General features: G+C 28.0%; 2 protein-coding genes across 6 annotated transcripts in view; one reads left to right on the top strand and one right to left on the bottom strand.

Annotated features, from left to right (window-relative positions):
• LOC119674866 (GTP-binding protein ypt3-like) overlaps positions 1-1,303 on the bottom strand; it is a 29,134-nt gene extending 27,831 nt beyond the window's left edge. Inside the window, exon 1 of the mRNA XM_038086022.1 lies at positions 1,189-1,303. Within this exon, the coding sequence (XP_037941950.1) occupies positions 1,189-1,303 (115 nt within the window). The remainder of the gene's footprint in view (positions 1-1,188) is intronic.
• Positions 1,304-7,759: 6,456 nt separating this feature from the next.
• Positions 7,760-19,096, top strand: LOC119679566 (spidroin-1-like). Of its 5 annotated transcripts, XM_038092000.1 has the most exons (12): positions 7,760-7,864; positions 12,221-12,623; positions 12,702-12,941; positions 14,205-14,686; positions 14,767-15,356; positions 16,094-16,182; positions 16,297-17,129; positions 17,197-17,469; positions 17,581-17,937; positions 17,996-18,061; positions 18,212-18,256; positions 18,960-19,096. In XM_038092000.1, exons 2-12 carry the CDS (start codon positions 12,482-12,484, stop codon positions 19,017-19,019), a joined length of 3,177 nt encoding a protein of 1,058 aa, XP_037947928.1. In that variant the 5' UTR covers positions 7,760-7,864; positions 12,221-12,481; the 3' UTR covers positions 19,020-19,096. The 5 variants fall into 5 exon arrangements, with proteins under 5 accessions (XP_037947928.1, XP_037947925.1, XP_037947924.1 ...); XM_038091997.1 differs by having other exon boundaries at positions 16,094-17,129; positions 18,972-19,096; XM_038091996.1 differs by having other exon boundaries at positions 16,094-17,129.
• The last annotated feature ends 150 nt before the right edge of the window (positions 19,097-19,246 follow it).

Here is a 19,246-nt window from a genome sequence, read left to right as displayed (position 1 = left end):
AACAAATATTTGAAATAAACAATTGTGTCGTGACTTGGACTCGTTAGTAGAACTAAATACATTTTTAACTTTTTCTATATTAAAATTTATTTAGCAGATACTTTACACAATTTACACAGTTATATAGATAAAATATATATACACGTAGTCTTATAAATGTATACTTCTATGTCTGAAAGCACAGAACATATTAGCAATTGTAATAATATCAATGTTAATAATATACAGTGTTAACTAAGACGAGGGGGAACAAGCGTGGCTGCTGGTTAGAGAGCAAACAAAATAAAAAAAAATAAATAAACAGATTTATTTTTTAATTCGTGGCAATAATAAATAAAGCATTTGATAATTTATGATGACAGTAGCACAATTTCTAGATTAACTAACGAACGCACATATGAAAATAGATTTAATACAGTACAGAGTTTATACATTTCTAAGTAAATGATTGTGTTTAGATATGCCACAATGCACTAGTATTACTATAAAAGTTATAGCAAAGGATAGTTTAGTATTAATAAAATAGACAGCTACATTAAGTTAATGCGTGAGTTGCATAAGCAATTCCAGGAGAGATACATTTTAACTCGAAGCAAAAACTTAACTTAAGAAGAAAAATTGACTATGCCGTTTTTACTTTTCTATTAAAAAAAAAAAAGAACACAAATAAAACAAAAACATATCCAGAGACGACTGACATAGCAGTGTTTAACATTTTTGCCGCAATAGAGTGAGAAAACTTTTTAGATACATCACCCCGCATATTTCCACTGTTTCTCATTAGTGTTAGTATGTCGTACACTATGTGAAAATCTTTAGTTGCTATTTGTACCGTTGTCTCCGTTGCCTTGCCATCAATTTAAATGTATCTATGCACATATTCACAAGTAAAAACGTTGCAACTGTTTAAAACTTTTGCGGCAGATACAAATTCGCGATGTTGCCGTGTGGCTTGATGAGCAGTGAATGCACAATGTACAACTGCAAGCAATGCTAGTTAAGTTAATAAAAAAAAAGATGTTTAAGAAAAATGTAAAATAAGAAATAAAATTATATATTAAACAACGAAATAAGAGTAAAATTTTAACGAAGAGGATAGATAGTAGATGGTAGGGTTCGTGTTCGCTATTTAATGTGTGCTGAATTCGTTTTCATCAGCATAAAACGGCAAAAGAATCGCGCTAGCACCGACTTCAACTCCATCTCTATCACAATTTCCATCCTCATCCTCATCCTCGTCGTCATCGTCATCGTCATTTATTTTTGCATCGTCATTATTATCGTCAACATTGTTGTGAAGCATCTTCCACATACAGTAGAGTCAGCCAGCCCTTGGTTTTGCTCCTTCTTAAGAAATTCGCACTACCTTTACAGCTCTCCTCCACTTCACTACAGTACACTACACTATACTTCGCTCGATTTCATTTCAGTTTATTCCGTTCCTATTCTATAGTAGAAATGTTACGGATATGTGTATCTATAATTTTGAACCCATACACTCGTGTTTGTTTGGATGCAATTTTAATTTAACATTTTTTTAAGAGAGGAGAATACTACAAAACAATACTAAAAAAAATATTGACGACAATAACGATGTTGACGATGCTTTTTATGTTTTCTTTACGATTTGAACGTTTACTCGTAACAGGGCTAGCAATACTGTAGATACTGTAGAGTGAGATACACACTAGTCAATGGGCAAAAATAATGGGATTAATGGAAATTGTAACATAAAACATTTTTAATTTTTTTTCAAAAATGTTTTCATTAATTTTTATTTGGGAAATTTTATTTGAAAAATTTTATTATTTCATTTTATAGAATGAACAAGAATATTCAATAAAAAAATTAATAAAAAATGTAATTCATTTCAATCGAAGAGAAAATATATTCAATCATATTTGAATTTGTCTCAAATCAATTCTAGTCCTAATTTAGATGATAAAATTGCTTTCCATATATATTTGACTAATTACTAAAACAGATGTCAAAAATATTTAACGGTTAATTTTTAATATTTAACAAGATATCTGGCATTAAGGTAGAGTCCAACAAAAAAAGTTCGTTAAATAAAACTATATTAAAATTTTGAATTAGTAGAGCTTTAACTCCTCTACTAATTTTAGGTAGACCATTTAATATCCTTTAATTTGATGATTGATATGTCTTAGTACTCAAATTATAGGGTGTTATAGATAAAGAATATTGAATGCGTCAATAGAATTATTTTCTCAAGACAAATTTACTCAAAAACATTTAAATTTAAAGTTTAAGTCCTCTACTAATTTAAACCTTTTAAATAACCTTTAATCTGATGTCTCAAATGACTTTTTATACTCAAATTTACTCTGAAACTATATTAGTTCAAAATTAATTATTTTCTTAAAAATTCTCGATTATTCTTGCAATAATTATAGCTTTTTAAGGTTTTGTTTGGCTCTCTTTTTTTCTTGGAAACAGTTTATACTAAGGATCATGTTATACAGATAATCATCAAACGAATAGTTACGCCAATTTTACGCCAATTTTACGCTCTTTTTAGTCAGGACCAAGAGGCAGCTTACATAGAGAGTCATTTTATAATTGTCAATTTCCTGGTTTTACTACGATTATGATTTTTTTGTGCTTAAATTTAAAAGATATCCATTTTTGTCTTTACTTATCTACTCCTAATAGGCGCAAATTCTGAGATTTATTATTGAACAGCACTGTTTTGATCAAGCCTCGTTACTGTGACAAAATTTCGATCTAAATATCTAACATTTTCAATTTTTGAATTCACAATAAAAACAATAATTTAATATTTGAGTCCATGACTCTCTGTATAATATGTATAATATATTCCTTGCATTATTATCAAATTTTAATTCTTTCTGTTACAAATGATCTATGAAGTAAGCTAGTTATTGTTCACTTTTTCGTATCAATAAAAATCTTTAAGAAACGAAAGACACTCGTATCGAACTCATTTACCAACTAAATTCATCACCCTGTCAGTGTCAAATTGTTTCTCCACAGCACCATTAGATATGGTATTTCTTTTGGGCCTTAGGTAGAGGATTATTTACATCTATTATTTTTCGATGTTTGATAATTTAAGTGTTTTTAAACTTATCAACGATTGCTCACTAATTCGCAATCATTGCATACTATACTGTTGATTACTATATCACATATGGTATTCAAGTTCGTTGCGGACCTTACTATATATGTGATTCTAATTATAAAGGTTCACATAGGTTCATATTCACTTACGCACTTCGTTCACTTATGTTTCTTGTAGTTGTAAATCTTAAGCTTTCAAGAAGAAAATGGTCTGTACTTTGTACTCAATCAAGTAAAAATAGATAGTACGGATTTATTTTTCACAGATATTCCCGAAAGCAACCATGATCTCATAAAGGCGGTTAAATTCACCGCATTTCTTTTCCATCTATTGTTTAATAATTTTTTGAACTTGTTTGCTTATTTTTTAATATAGTCTACTTCTTTGACTATTGCTATTGCTTTTACTGATTAATTATTCTTGTTCAATCGCCTTAATATTATGTGATACATCCCGTTTGCCAGTCTAAATAATTATATTTTCATTAATCATTAATCGTAGTGTAGTTAATTTCCTCAAACTCAAACAGTTATTCTCTATAAAAATATTTACAATTGTTTTGTGGACTTGTATTGTATAGCTTAATGATAAAACTAAATATATTTCAAATCAGAAAGATAGCACATAAGTGATTCTTATAGTAAAAAGTGACCACAAAAAAATCATTTGTTTAAAATGATAATTAATTTTTTTTTTTATCATTGAAATTATTAACAATAAATTTTCTTTAGAAATGTTTATGTATAAAAAAACTTGGCTTTTTATTTTGCATTACCATTGTCATTGCTCCCGTCGTATATATTTCTAGTCGTATATTTTTCTAATCGTTTTTTTTTGCTTTTTTTGGTGCTGTTAGCTAGCACTTTGAATTTTGTTGTAGCCAATTTTAATGCAGTTAGCCAACACTTTAAAGTAATTTTTATTATTTTTCATTATTATAAATAAACCTTTGTATTATAGTGAAGTTTATATTATTTTATAAACTTTTTCGCTCTACATATGTGGGTACTTACTTCGTAATGATTACAACTTTAATTTATTCACTCAATCCATTCATATGCGCCGTATTGTTTTCAATCTATGACTAAATTACTTTAGTAAATAATTTTTTTAAATTATCTTTTCATTTTTTCGGTTTTTTCTGTTTTTATTATTTTCTGTTTTTTTTTTGTTTCTATAAAAAGCAATAAAATTAGTTTCCGACACATTATTTTGAAATTTAAGTAACTTAAATAATAAAATATGAAGTGTTATAATCCTAATAAAATTTAAATTGAATCAAATTATACATTTATACTTATCTGAAACGTCCTTGCACAAATTTTACTAAGCGTCAGTAGCACTAATAGATATATATAAATACATATATATATATGTATATAAATATTATATACAATGTATACATATCTTAGAATAAATTTTATAAATATAGATACTTAGAAAATCTTAATTATTTTATATCCTCGACACACATTTCATGTGAATAATAAATACGTCATGTTTACTAGTGCAAAATTTATATTTAATATGTGAATATTCATCTGAGTTCGTTTAATCGATTTCTATATTTGCTTCTATACATTTTTAATAAAGAACTTGTGTTTAAAATTCAACAGATATTGTATGAGCAAAAAGATAAGTAAGCGAATGAAGGCACAAATATTTAATAATTTAACAAGTCACAAATTGATTAAAGCAACATTCGACGTTGTTGTATTGTTAAGAATTAAAATCCGGTATAAATAATTCATAAATCAACTTACACTATCTGTCAAATGTATTGAGACATGTTTGTCATTTACTAATTGATTACGAATTATATTTTTTAATTTTAAAAATGTATAATAAAACATATACTGTCTTTAGATACAGATTATAAAAACATCTAATCTAAATTGAGTTAATTTCTCATATATATTTAGGTGTCATTACAGCAATATGTTTGATTAATAAGATTTAACAATTCAAGGCAATTTAATATTGTTATTTAATATAATGTTAATATTAATGTTAAAGTACAGTACATCATATTAAACTTAAAGTTATGTAGGTCGACAGAAAATGTATACAGCAATTTAACAGTTGTATTAGTTGTTTTCATTGTAAGCACATAGGTCTACATTCTTCCCCAAAGATTGATATAGAAAACATATATATAGTAGAATTAATATTTTTTTATAGTTATTTTTCTTGATCATTATTAATTTAAGGAGATCTTCATAGTTGCCTCAAAGAAAGGTACCTGTAAAACCATCTAAGGTATGAGAGATATGAGTATGAGAGAACTCTAACCTATTTTAACTAGGCTTCAGAACAAATATTTTTTTTTATTAAGAATATATTAAGAACACATTATAAATACTTTAATTAATGATATAATATCACTACTATTGGAAAGATAGATCTTGAAAATTCATTATAGGGATCGCGGAAATATTACAAGACTTCCCGCATTTCTTTCTGGTGTATAGGAAACCCATGTAGAAAAAGTGCGCATTTCTCATAATACTCATTGCAGAAGGTGTAGAAACTAACAGGTGGAAAGTGGAACAAATACTCCTCAATTAGCTAAGAAAATCATTTTAATTTTACATTCCTCATTCAATTGAAGGAAATTGAATCGGTAAAAGGTGGGTGTATTAGAAATAGTCGGACACATTGCTAAATGTAAGTATCTGGCCATTACTTATATTGAACATATTGCCGAGTGTGCTAAAGAATGTGGGATCAAATACCTTAAGTCCACTTCTGGACAAGCCTCGACAAAGACACAGTAGGTGTTCAAGTGTTTACGCCGGTAGACTAGTGTCCCGTTAGAACAGATATTAATCTATGTACCAAGTTGGAGGTACTACATTTGAAATAGATCATTAACATCCATTGCGATACCAGATCAGAGTCGTAATTTTTTAGTGATAGTATACATCAGGATGCGTGTGTTATTAGTAAATTATATTAGGAGTTCAACAGAAATCTCAGGCATGTGCTCCAGTGCTGTAAAACTGACAACTCCTGATTGATTTATGTTTTCTGATTTACTTTAACAAAAAAAAGAAGGACAATGAAGTTCAAACATAAAAAATTAACAGTTATTCTTTAAAAAAAAAAACAAATTAAACAATTATATGCAAATGCAACAATTTTTTCAGCAGAAAAAGTCTGTGTTCATTTCTGTATTGACACAATTATAAAAAATTCTTTTTTTATATAAATTTTTATTAATTTTCATTAATTATTAATTTGCATTAATTATTAATTTTTATTAATTTTCATTAATCTTCATTAATTATTAACTTTTATTAAATAATAATTGTTATTAATTTTTTTTTTAATTGACTTTTAATTTTAATTAATTATTAATTTATTTTTATTTTTGTCTCAATAACATTTGTTTGTAGTGTATTTGTCACATATTTTTTTTGTGTGTGCGTTTCCATTAGAGTTGAGAAACTAAAATGATTGCTTTAAATGTGATTAATTGCTTGTATCAATGAAGCGAAAAAATAAAAAAAAAATCAACTTAATTTTATTTATGTATATTGAGTAGATAAAATTATTGAATTATAATTGGATGTGTTGTGTTGGAATCATATAATAAATACGACGTGTATTAGTAATCGATTATAAAAAAAAATTTACAATTTCACAGAAACAAACTTCATTGCTGTTAATATTAATTTTTGTTGTTTTTTTTGTTGTTCACATTAAAAGGGAAAGAAATGAGACAATCAGAATAGAAATAAAAATAAAATTAATGTGCTAACCAACGAAACGGAACAGCAGAGTACACACAACTTAGGAAACTACGCCACCTAAAACATAACAGCGACGGCGACGGTGACAGTAACAGCGAACATTGACTTCTTAACAAACATGTAGAGTACATACACTTAGCATACAAAAAGCGCCTCTATTCCAATTCCATAATTTTCAATTCATTTCGGTCCAATACAAAGCACTGTAATAGCACATTTTTCGTATACATTTCTTGTGCGTTGGTTGTGTTTGTATTACCACAGTTACTACTAGTTATTGTTAACAAAAGCGCAGTTATTGTCCATTACCATTAGCATTACTTAAAATCATCTCAGTCTCAGTCCTCAGTCATTTACAAAACGTTTTTGTGCATTTTTACGTTAAGCCAGCCTTGCGTAGTGTTTGTTGTGTGTTGACTGACGACGACTGTGGAAATATTGAACAGTGTTCGAGTCAAACCGACAACAGCATTTACAGCAGCAATTTGAGTATGATGAACAACAAAACAACAACACAACACAAACAGCAGAACAACAGCATAACGCCAAAGAGAGCACAAAATAGCAAACAGCCGACAGCCTACGCTTATCTTTTTTGTCTGACCATTTGTTTGCCCATTTAAGTATTGGTTATAAACGCCGCCGGTTGTGTTCGTGTGTTAATATATTTCGGATATGTCAAAAGAATAATAAATTGTGATTTTAAATTATGTGAGAAAATTAATTGAAAACAAATAAAAGATTTCACCTTCCAGATACAAAATTTAAAATTATTATATATAAAAGGGAAATGAAATAATTAAAATCTTATATAAAGTTCTGAATAAAGGAAAAAAGAAAAGTTTTAAAAAAATAATTATTGTAAATCAATTGTGAAATGAAGAAACAAAATAAAAAAGTAAAAAGAAAAATTATGAATGAATAAAAAAAAACATAGTATCTCCATTGAAGCATTGATGCGTCTGTGTGGATAAATGAGAGACAAAACCGACATTTTTAATATGTGCGTAAACTATACTGTGTACTCACGTAAATAAAAAAAAGCAAGCGTGTGTTAAAGATCATATACCTTAAGCATCAAATTAACAAACCAAAATTATTGTGCATTAAAACTAAATATAAAAAAGTAATTTTCTTATAATAAATAAATGTTTTAAATCTATTAACAATAAAAACAAAAACTTACCCTCTTAAATATATTTAATTCTTAACATAATACATAAAACAAAAATTTGAGTGAAAAGGAAGTTGGTGAGAAAATGAGGAAGTAGAAATTTTGACGTTTCATTTTGTGCTGCTGTTTTCTTTGCTCTCTTATTTTGTTTAGTTTCATTATTTAAACAATGTCATTGAATTCTATGTTCCACTTCCAATGAGAGTTTGCATTGCATTCCTGTTACGTTCCAATTAAAATTATAAGAGAAAGATGAGTAAACCTAAGAATAAGAAAAAGTAAACAAAACGAAAGATTGTTGGTGTAGTGTGTTTTTATCAGGTTTCGTTTTATTCCGTTTTGTTTATAAACATTAAGTGTTATTAAGTAATAAATAAACAAATAAAATATTATGGCTTTTTTCTGCGTTTTATAAATTTGTTGCTTAATAATTGGTTTCTATTCAATTTGGCGAATACACAAATATGCAATGTTTAGAAATAAAATTGTCAGTGTAGCTATTGAATTAATAATAATAAATTATTATTAATTAATAATTTTTTAATTAATTAATAAATTAATTAAAACTAATTTAGTATTTATTATTAATAAATAACACAAATAAGAATGGAAATAATAATGAAAATAATAAGAAAAGTATATAAAAATAATATATATATAAAACAATAATAAGAAAACAATTAATAATAATAAAAAATAATAATAGTAAAAAATATAAAAAAAGTAATAGTAAAAATAATAATAGTAAAAACAATAATAGTAAAATATAATAAAGTTAAAAAATAATAATAATAAAATATAAATAAAAATAATTAAAAATAATAATGATAATAAAAAATAATGAGAATAAAAATGAGTAATAAAAAAAAATCATAATAATAATAAATATAAAAATTAATAATAAAAAATAATAATAATAATAAAAAATAATGAGAATAAAAATGTATAATAATAAAAAATAATAATAAATACAGATAAATATAAATAATAATTATTAAAAATTATAATAATAAAAAAAATGAGAATGAAAATTAATAATGAGAATAAAAAATAATAATAATAATAAATATTAATAACTATAAATAATAATAATTATAAATAACAAAATGACAAAAAAAATAATAAGGATTAAAAAAATAATAAAAAATAACAACAAATAGTAATAAGTAGTAATAATAAAAAATAATTGCAATAATAAGTAATAATAGGAATTAAAAATAATAATAATGAAAGATAATAATAATAAAAAGTAATAGTAATAAAATAATAATTATGAGAATTATAATATTCATAGAATAAACGTAAGATTTAAATTTTATACTATTTGTGCTTTGAAGAGTTGCCAACAAAAAAACCGAAAACGTGACAGCTGACAGTTCAGAGTTACAAAAAATAAACCGCCTCATGAAAGAATTCAAATTAATAAAATAATAAAATTAAATTTAACATAACCGCGTTCGTATTGGTCTGAGCAACTAGTAATGAGACATATAGGTAATATTGAGAGTGAAAAGCAAATTTTAAATTCAATAAAGTTAAGAAGAAAAAATAATGAAACAATAAAATTGGTCTTCCCTTAAAATATATTTATATATAATAAAATATATTTATATATAATAAAATACGATTTTATATGATAAAATATAATAATATACAATAATAAATAATAATCTATAATAATAAATAATAATAATATATAATAATAAATAATAATATATAATAAAATATAATAATATAAAATAATATAAAAAGTGATAAGAACATATAAAAAATAGTGAACAATTATAAATAATAAAACATAAAAACGATAAAAATAACAAATAAAATGATAAAAAAAATAATGTAAAATATATAAAAATATATAAAAATATATAAAAATATATAAAAATATATAAAAATATATAAAAATATATAAAAATATATAAAAATATATAAAAATAAAATAGTTAAATAACAGTCTTAATATAAAATAAAAATTGTAAAAAAAGTAAAAAATTTTTTTATTCTACAACAGAAATGAAGATTATTAAAAATTATTTGTACAAAGTTTAATTTCAAAGAATATTGAATAATTAAAGACCATTAAATATAGATATATTCCAATCGTCAAATTTTTGTAATAGAATAGATGAAAACTTCGTAAATCTTTTGCAATTGTAAATAGACTAACATGACAGGCCTACACACTCATATTGTACTGTGTTGACCCACTAATTTTTTTTGATCCAGATAAAAGCCGAACAGTCGAATTAATTAACTTGAAGTCTATTCTTTGTCCACGCAGATTTGACATTCCATTAACTCATACTCATCTTATTGAAGTGGTAACAAAAGTTCACATAATCTGTCAAGTAATATATCAACTATCTCTGCTCTGTTTTACTGTGAAGGTTAGTTGGTTAATCGATTGCTGCAGGCTCAGGTCAGTTGATATCGTTTCGTTAACTACAATTAGAGATTTTTCACCGTTTTACTAATACATTCCTCGCCAGTAATTTTAAGATATTAAAACACAAAAAACTAAAATCCACAATTTCTGTAGTGAGTTAGAATAAAAGTCAGAATCTGCAGTTTCACTGCACGGATTACGATAAACCAATGAACAGAGAGAACTGCAGTAACTGAGAAGATATGGTCTTGGTAGATAAAATAAGGCGTTGCCTCTGGTTAATATCCAATTTTCGTTTAGAGTCTTTGTTGTGGTATGTAGGTTAGTAGGCAGGCTGGAGTGGCGGTCTCAAAAAGTTCATTTATGCTCAAATAATGGCCTTTTGTGATACCGCAGGAATAGTATTGGTATTTACGTAGATTGAAAGATTAGTACACAACCAATGCGGAAAAAGTAACAACTCTCCCATTAGATAAAGGACAACCAACTTGACAGTTTTATAAACTTGCCTAGATCTGTAATATTACAGAATGACAGCTCAGTCAAGTCGGTGGAAGAAAAGGGATCCCGAAGGTTTTTGGTCTTCTCATAGCTAAAGAAGGACACATCCTCAGGGGACCTACCGACTAAGATACTTCTCCTTAAAATATCTTTCTACATTCAAATTCTTCTTCAAAAAACTTATTACTTATCAATTGTTTTCTAAAAAAAAAAATGTTAATGTTGATATTAATTTTTTCTTGCCGAGACTATCTTAATGACGAAAAGAAACTATTTAAAAGTTAAAGGAGTCGAATAGCAAAGAAAACACAAAAACAAATATTTAGTTAATTTATTGAAAAAATATTTTATTTTCGTTTTCTGCTGAAAGTGAATATTTTCTTTATATTTTTGTATATCTGTGATAATCTATTATCAAAGCCAATGTTCTAATGTTTTTTCATTAAACAGTTTTTCTTTTTTTTTTTTTTCGAAAAAATTTGTTTTGGATTACATTTTGTAAAAATAATATATTGAAAATTATCTGTCTAAGATTTCTAATAAGTAATCTGATTTATATTGTGTAATATTAATACTAAGTCAGAAATTATTTCAGTAGATTTTTAATTTTCTTCGGGGTTATAAAAATCATAATCAATCAAATTAACAGCTGAATAGTGTGTCGGTACACACTTTAGAAATAGAAAACCATATGTTACTCCAAGGGGAGGTGATATTGAGGTCTATTAAATCAAAATAAAAACATGAGTTTGTTATCTATTATTAACAAACTTGCAATTAGAGATGATTGCATGTACTTAATATTCCCAAGTCTGCAATTACTGCTTGAGTGTACATGCAACAGAGATACATTTTTAGCGCCAGTTAATATCAGATCTTTGCCAAGCGATTTATGAGGAATAAATAAAACGCATTTAATAGATTTAAAGTAATGTTATTGAACTTGTTTGTTTTTATCTGTGCCGTTCTCAAACACAGCATTCTGTGCTCTTAGAAATTATCTATGTTCGTTTTAGAGTGCGAAGATAAAATTTAGATGCAAAAACACAAACCTAACAAAAACAAAAACAAATACAAATGCAAATACAAATACAAAAAATACACTGAACTACTACAAAACAAAATGTTTCTTCAATGAATTTTCATGTGTGTCGCAACTCTCCAACTCATACATTCAATCATTCGAACTCTTTATTTATGCTCTTAAATTATTCACACACATGTATGAGTTTGTTTCGAACTTGTTGTAAGATATTTGTTCTAATAAATTAATGTTTTTTTATTTGCTTTTTTAGCTACAACAAAAATGACGTCCAAACAAAAAAGTGTAAAGTATCTGAATGTAAAACACACGCTCAAAGCTACTAAGAAAAATATCGCAACCTAAAGCAACTCAAAGCAACCAGTAATGTTGAGGGTCTAAATCAGATCAACAATTCCTGCAATAAAAAATTGCAAGCCATTTTTTATTTTATTAATTATTGAATTACGCCGTCAAGGCAAAAAAACTCAAAATTAAACGCAACAATAAAAAGCCCTATAACGGCAGTTATTTGATGAAAAACATGGATAAGAATGTTGGTGACGCGGATTGCAAATCAGGTGGCGGCAGTGGGAAAGCCGGCTCTAGTGCCAGTGGGGGCGGTGGAGCCGGTGCACATGATCCCGCTGCGTTATTAGATGCAGCCTCTTTATTTGGTAAGTTTATTAATAATTATTTATATAAACTATATTTATAAAAAATTATTTTTTTTTTTTTAATAATCATTACAATAGCGTATTGGGGAAGAGATCCTGCAACAGCAGCAGCCGCTGCCACAAATCCACTTTTCAGTTCACAATTTAATGCAGCTGCAGCGGCGGGACTGGGTCTATTGCCGAGTCCATCAGCAGCAGCTGCAAATGATCGCTACTCAATGGCGGCTGCAGCAGCTGCAGCTGCAGGACATCACCATCAGAATACCATGGCAGTGGCAGCTTCACAGGCAGCTAGTTTAGCAGGTCTGCATCCAGCAAGTGAGTGTGTAGCGTTGTTAAATAAATAATTACATTATTAGAATAATTAAAATAATACTAACAAGATTATAATAATATATATTTATTATTTAAAAAACAAAATTTTAGTTATATATTTGTGAACGGGCGGCCAAATTGGTCAATGTTTAATAACACAACTAGTATATAGTACTCTAAAGCTGACTAGACTATAGTCGAATATATCAGTAAAAATAAAATATATTTTTTTAATGACTAATTTAAAAAATTGTGTGTTATTTAACATTGCTCAATTAACTCGTTCAGAAATATATGAATATTATTTTTTAAATTTTAACATTATAACATTTTGTAATATTAATTACTTAGTAAATATTTTGTAATTTAATATTCTATATAAAAATATTTTATATAATAATATTTTAAATAGTAATATTTTATATAATAAATATTTTATATAATAAATATTTTATATAATAAATATTTTATATAATAAATATTTTATATAACAAATATTTTATATTATAAATATTTTATATAATAATTATTTTATATAATAAATATATAAAATCTTTATATAACATTTTATATAATATTCTATAAAATATTTATGTAATATTTTTTTTATAATATTCTATAAAATATTTATATAATATTTAATATAACATTTAATTTTATATATAATTTAATATAATAAATATTTAATATAATAAATATTTTATATAATATTTCATGTAAAATTTTATATAATATTTTATTTAATATAATATTTTCTATAATATAATCATTTATATAATATAATCATGTATATAATTTAATATTTTAAATAATATTTAATGTAATATTTTGTATAAAATTTTATATATTTTATATAATATTTTATATATTATGTTTATTATTAATATATAAATTATTTATACTTTTTTGAACGGACTAAAATTTCACTGTTAAATACCATAATAAACAACTCTTTGAATTAGTTTAAAAAGCATATTTCATAGTCACCGATATTTCAATTATATTATAGTCTATAGTCATCCGACTATAGTATATAGATGACTTATTGACTAGTCGAAATTTAAAACAGTTGTGTTTTATTTAACATTGGCCTATTAACCTGTTCAAAAGTATCTAAAAAAATATTGTAATAATAATATTGTTATATATTACATTTTGATATTTAGTGTCGCATTCGGTCTGAATGTAATAAAATATAAAAATTTGTTATATACTTCAGTATGTAATTATATATAAAAAATATACAAAACGATTACTTGTCTACAGGTTGGTGGTCAATGGCACAGTTAGCAGCACAGGATTATTTTAGTCGCTTACAAGCATCCGGCTTGTCGCCATTCACTCATCCGGATTTATCAGCTTTTGGTCCCTCTGCACTTGGTCTAAGTGGTAATGCAGGCAGTGCTACGGGTGGTTGTGCGTCTGGACCAAATGGTTCGGGTATGAGTTCAGGTGGTGCAGGTGGCTCAGGTGCTGGCAGTGGTTCTTCCTCAAGCAGTAGTAAATCCAGTAAATCTCGTAAAGAAAAACGTCAACAGCAACAACAACAACAGCAGCAGCAACAACAACAGCAACAACAAAATTTAGCAAATAGCTTAAATGCCGCTGCGGCAGCAGCAGCAGCTGCCGCTGCAGCTAATCCAGCAGCTGCTCTAGCTGGTATGCATGGTTTAGTTGGTGCTGGAACAACAATAACACCTTCTGCAACTATGACTAGTGGTGGTGGTGGTTCCAGCAATTCATATAAAGTAAGTTTAAATAATAGATGTGTATTTTTAACACATAATTATTACATAAATGAAAATCAATAAATAATTTTATATTTCAGTCAAACTCAAGTGGTTATGGTAAATCGTCTATGTCTGGAAGTTTGAATACGAATCCTGGATCAGCTTACGATCCAGTTGTTTTGCACAAAGAGTTGATGGCAATGCAAGTGGCCGCAGCTGCTGCTTCGTCTGGAGCTAGTGGTAGTGGATCATCAAGTTCCTCGTCAAATAAAAAATCATCCCATTACTCACAGTCACAACAGGGTAGCGGAGTTGGACTTTCCTCTTCCGGCAGTAATAGCTCGAATAAATCTCTTTCATCTAACAACAATAGTATGCATCATTTAGGTGGCGGTGGTTCTAGTATAAATAATTCTGCTAGTCATCACAATGCACTTATGTCACCACATGGTAGTGTTAATATGTCAGGTAGCGCAAATACTGGAAATAATTCTATGTCGGCTAAGGAACGTGAGAAAAACAATGCCTCGCTCAATGCATTAAATTCATTATCACAATTTGGAGCTCTCGGTATGAGTCCTCAACAGAGTGTGCAAGCAGCTATGAACGCGTTTGCTAAGAACTCCGCTGCGGCTGAGTTACTTACTGGTGGCAAATCAAAGGATTACATGCCATCAGGCATACTGAGGTAAATTATTAAAGTTTGCTGTTTTGTTTTGACACAGTAGAAGGTGGGGAGTAGGATATCATTATAGATAACAACAAATTATTGTAGACTGTTTGAATTTGATAAAAAGTGAATTTTATGACAGATAACTTTCCATAAGTTGAGAACAGTAAAATTAAAGTTGAACATTTATAAATTTATTCCATGGGAACGTATAACGTATTGAATATTGTCAAAAATTGGTGAAACGTTCATTGGTATTATGTGGTTTCAAACCTTATTTAAGCTAAAGCTACCCTTTTTATTTAATTGTAATATTTTATTCTTTTCGAATTCATTTTCTTGGATAATAAACTATGTAACACTCACACATATAATCCTCGTACTCGTAGTGCTGCACTGGAAGGAAAGTAAGATCCTCCTTTTGATTATTTGTTTTATTGATGTTGTGAACTTGTCTTGTTACTGGTGTCCTTTTCGTAGAAAGGATACTACTGAATCTGATCAATTGGCAATTATTTAATAAATCTCTGTACAGTGGAGTTAGGCATTTTATGCATTATTAACTAAAATCATTAGCTAAAATCAATCCACTGTGTGTGATTTCACAATAAAATACAAAATTTGACTAAAAATTTATGTGTTGATGTATGCAATTTTATTTTCTATTAGACAAGTTTTTAATATAATTTTTTTTCTCTTATTTTTATTGCTGCCGCCTATTGCTTTGCCAATGTGTTATGTGTGCGTGTGTGTAGTGAACATCCGTCCTTGCTGGGAGTACGTTTGCCGCCTGATACGGAGATTATAAAATACACATCATCCATCGTGGGCCCCAAAATACCCGGTACTACTACACGTGGTCGTAAAAAGACCATATCTGAAGAACAACAACAACTACAACTACAAAAACAAGAACTTGAAACATCAAATGCAATTTCCTCTTTACTTGCATTTCCAGGTCTCAGCCCAGCGAAACGGGCTAGACTCGAAATGGAATACGCAGCAATGGCAGCAGCAGCGAATGCAGCGCAACAACAACAGTCTGGTGGTGGAGGCAGCATGGGCAGTGGCAACTCTAGCGCAGCAGCAGCGGCAGCAGCAGCTGCTGCACTTGGACATTTAACAGCACCAGCTATAACAGGCACAAGCAACAATATTGGACGACTTGATCATACAGCACCAACAAGTTCAGCTAGCAGTCGTGATCCATCAACTGATCGTGTAGAAGTTATAAAATTGCCGCCTACAATTACATCAAATGGAGCATATAATTTATCGAATAAAAGTAAAGACTTACATGATATGAGTAGCGAACTCAGTACTGGTTCTGGTGTCAATTTAAGCATGAAATCGAATTTAAGTGCTAATAACTCAATGGCTGGCACTGCGGCCAATCCCATAACCATAGAAGACTTTGACACACCACTGAATTTGTCAATGAAACCCGATAAGCCCAATTCATCAAGTAGCAACGATTTTAGTCAATCAAGTAGCATTAATCAACAAAATGCTGGTGCTAGTTCAAACAGCTTGCAAAGTTTAAGTTCAATTACAGCTGCTTTAGGTGGTACACAAACTGGTTCTGGTTCGGGTTCAATTGGAGCTGGTTCTAGTAATAGCAGTGATCGCTCCTCACAGCCACCATTCAAGGAAGGCCGTCCGCGTAATTTGGGCAGAGGTGTATCAAAACCGAAGAAAAACACTGTAGCATCGTTATTAGCACAGTCCAGAGCTGTTGGATTGAAGCCAATGTTAGCGACGCAGCAGCTACTGCAGCAAGGTGCAGATTTTGTAAGTAAAATAATATTTATTTAATGTGTTGTGATTAAAAATAACTTCTCTTTGTTATTTATGGTAGGAAAAAATTCGGCAGGCACTTAGTGATGCAAATGCTCAAATGGAAGTGTCTACCGACTCTGAGAGTGTGGCTGCTGAAAGTGGTTTATCGGAGTCTGAAAGCGAAGAAGCAAATCTACTTAATGTCGCTGAGTTACGTGTACCACTTGACTTGGGCTGGAAACGTGAAACAGTAATACGCGGCCTCACAAAAGCTGGACAAATACGTGGGGAAGTAGTTTATTATGCTCCTGGCAATACTGTGCCATTAAAGACAATCGGACAAGTTTTCTCTGTGAGTTTGTAGACGAGTTTTTTCTCCCACTATTTTTAAAATATTATTATAAACATACAGTTAAATTGAATAAGATATAATTAATATATTGTTTTAATTTTTTTTATATAGTACCTGGAGAAAAATCCCTCAAAATTATTACGCGAAAATTTCAGTTTCTCTGCACGTGCAATTGTTGGTTCGTTTTTACAGCCAGCACCCCCACCATATGCAAACGATGGCGAGTATATACGTATGTCTGATGAGGACGTAGCTAAGCGTCTGGAAGATCTTAAAATGTTCACAAGACAGACTTTGAATGTCGAGCAACGCATTGAGATTGCGAAGCAGCAACAAGCCATACGTGATGCCAAAAAGCAACAAAAGGAAGAAATGGCACGCAATAAAGAAAAAGCACGTCAAGAAAAAAATGAGAAACTAGAGCAACAGCGCAAAGAGAAGGAGTTAAAAAATCAACAAGCAATTGAGGTAAATAGAGATTTCGAAATTAATTTAATAAGCATTTTTAACAAAAGTATATTTTTAGGCGCGCAAAAAACGTCAGGAAGAACTTGAACGCATTAAGCAGGAAGAGTTAGCAAAGAAACAGCAGGTAACGATATTATATTTTAATAATTTATTTACGCGAACGTTGTGTTAATGTTAATATTTTAAACATATTCATGCGCGTATAGAAATGTAAAATGTATTTTTTTTATTTTCCGAATGACCACTCAAATGAAAAATTTTATATTCTCTTTAGGAAAAAGAAAAGAAACGACAAGAAGCTATTTTAGCTAAAGAACAGGTATTACTTACCTATTCAAAATTTGGTAGTTTTTTGATTATTTTTGTTTCATGTTTTCTTTTGTTTCTTTTATAAATTAGTTTTTGTAGCTTCATTAACATGCCATGCATTAAGTATTTTATTTCATCATTTTGTCATTAAATTTCATTTATTTGTTCGCTCCAATGTTGTGACCTAACAAATAGTAAATTTGTAAGAACATTCATTGCTAGTAAAAGCACTTAATTATTAGTTAATTATCTCTATCATTTTTGTCTATTAAATTAAATTTTCTGATTTTTAGTCTGTAGAAATTGCAAAAATTACAATTACAAAATAAATCATATATATTTTTTCAAAGTAGTTAAGTGGTTATAATAAGCAGAAGAGATACTAAAGATCATGACAGAATGGCTTGCCTTTTTTTTGTATCCTGTAATAGTCTCTATAAGAATTGAATATTTCGATATAATATATTTTGTCTTAAAGCAAACATTATAAAAATTTTATATCGATATTAGTTTAAATTTCAATGCTTAAGGTTTAAAAGGTGTAACAATAATGATTATTGATTTAAATAAAAGATAAATTTACAAAAATAAATAATTTTATTCCTAACCATATGCTTCATATTTATTCATTTATTTGTTTCTATTTATTTTTGTTTTTTTGTTTTTTTTTTGAAACATTTAAAATATATTTGTGTATATTACTTACAATGCAGATCTATCTGCAGGAACTCAACAAGCAGAAGGAGTTGCTACTAGCCGCTGAAATGGTATGATTAATGTCAAATAATATTTTTAAATTTTCGCATTAATCACTAAAATTGAATCCAGCTTCTTATAACGCTTTTTTAACTTGCACTTCTAACAATTTTTATTAATTTTTTGTATTAAAGAAACTTTTGTAGAAAATCATTTATTTAAAAAAAAATTATTTGTTTGTATTTTTTTTGTAAAAATTTTTGGTTCAAAAAATTTGTAAAATTTATTTTTAAATTATATGAAT

The sequence above is a fragment of the Teleopsis dalmanni genome, chromosome 2 (assembly GCF_002237135.1).
Source record: "Teleopsis dalmanni isolate 2A chromosome 2, ASM223713v2, whole genome shotgun sequence".
NCBI classification, from domain to species: Eukaryota; Metazoa; Arthropoda; class Insecta; order Diptera; family Diopsidae; genus Teleopsis; species Teleopsis dalmanni.
This window is presented reverse-complemented; position numbering and strand designations above follow the sequence as displayed.

Excerpts from the sequence above, each read along its gene's own strand:
- LOC119679566 (XM_038091996.1), top strand. The coding sequence starts at position 12,482 with ATGAAAAACATGGATAAGAATGTTGGTGACGCGGATTGCAAATCAGGT. Across the intron at positions 12,942-14,204 it reads AGCAGGTCTGCATCCAGCAA|GTTGGTGGTCAATGGCACAG; the intron begins GTGAGTGTGTAG and ends ACTTGTCTACAG. Across the intron at positions 17,938-17,995 it reads AAAATCAACAAGCAATTGAG|GCGCGCAAAAAACGTCAGGA; the intron begins GTAAATAGAGAT and ends GTATATTTTTAG.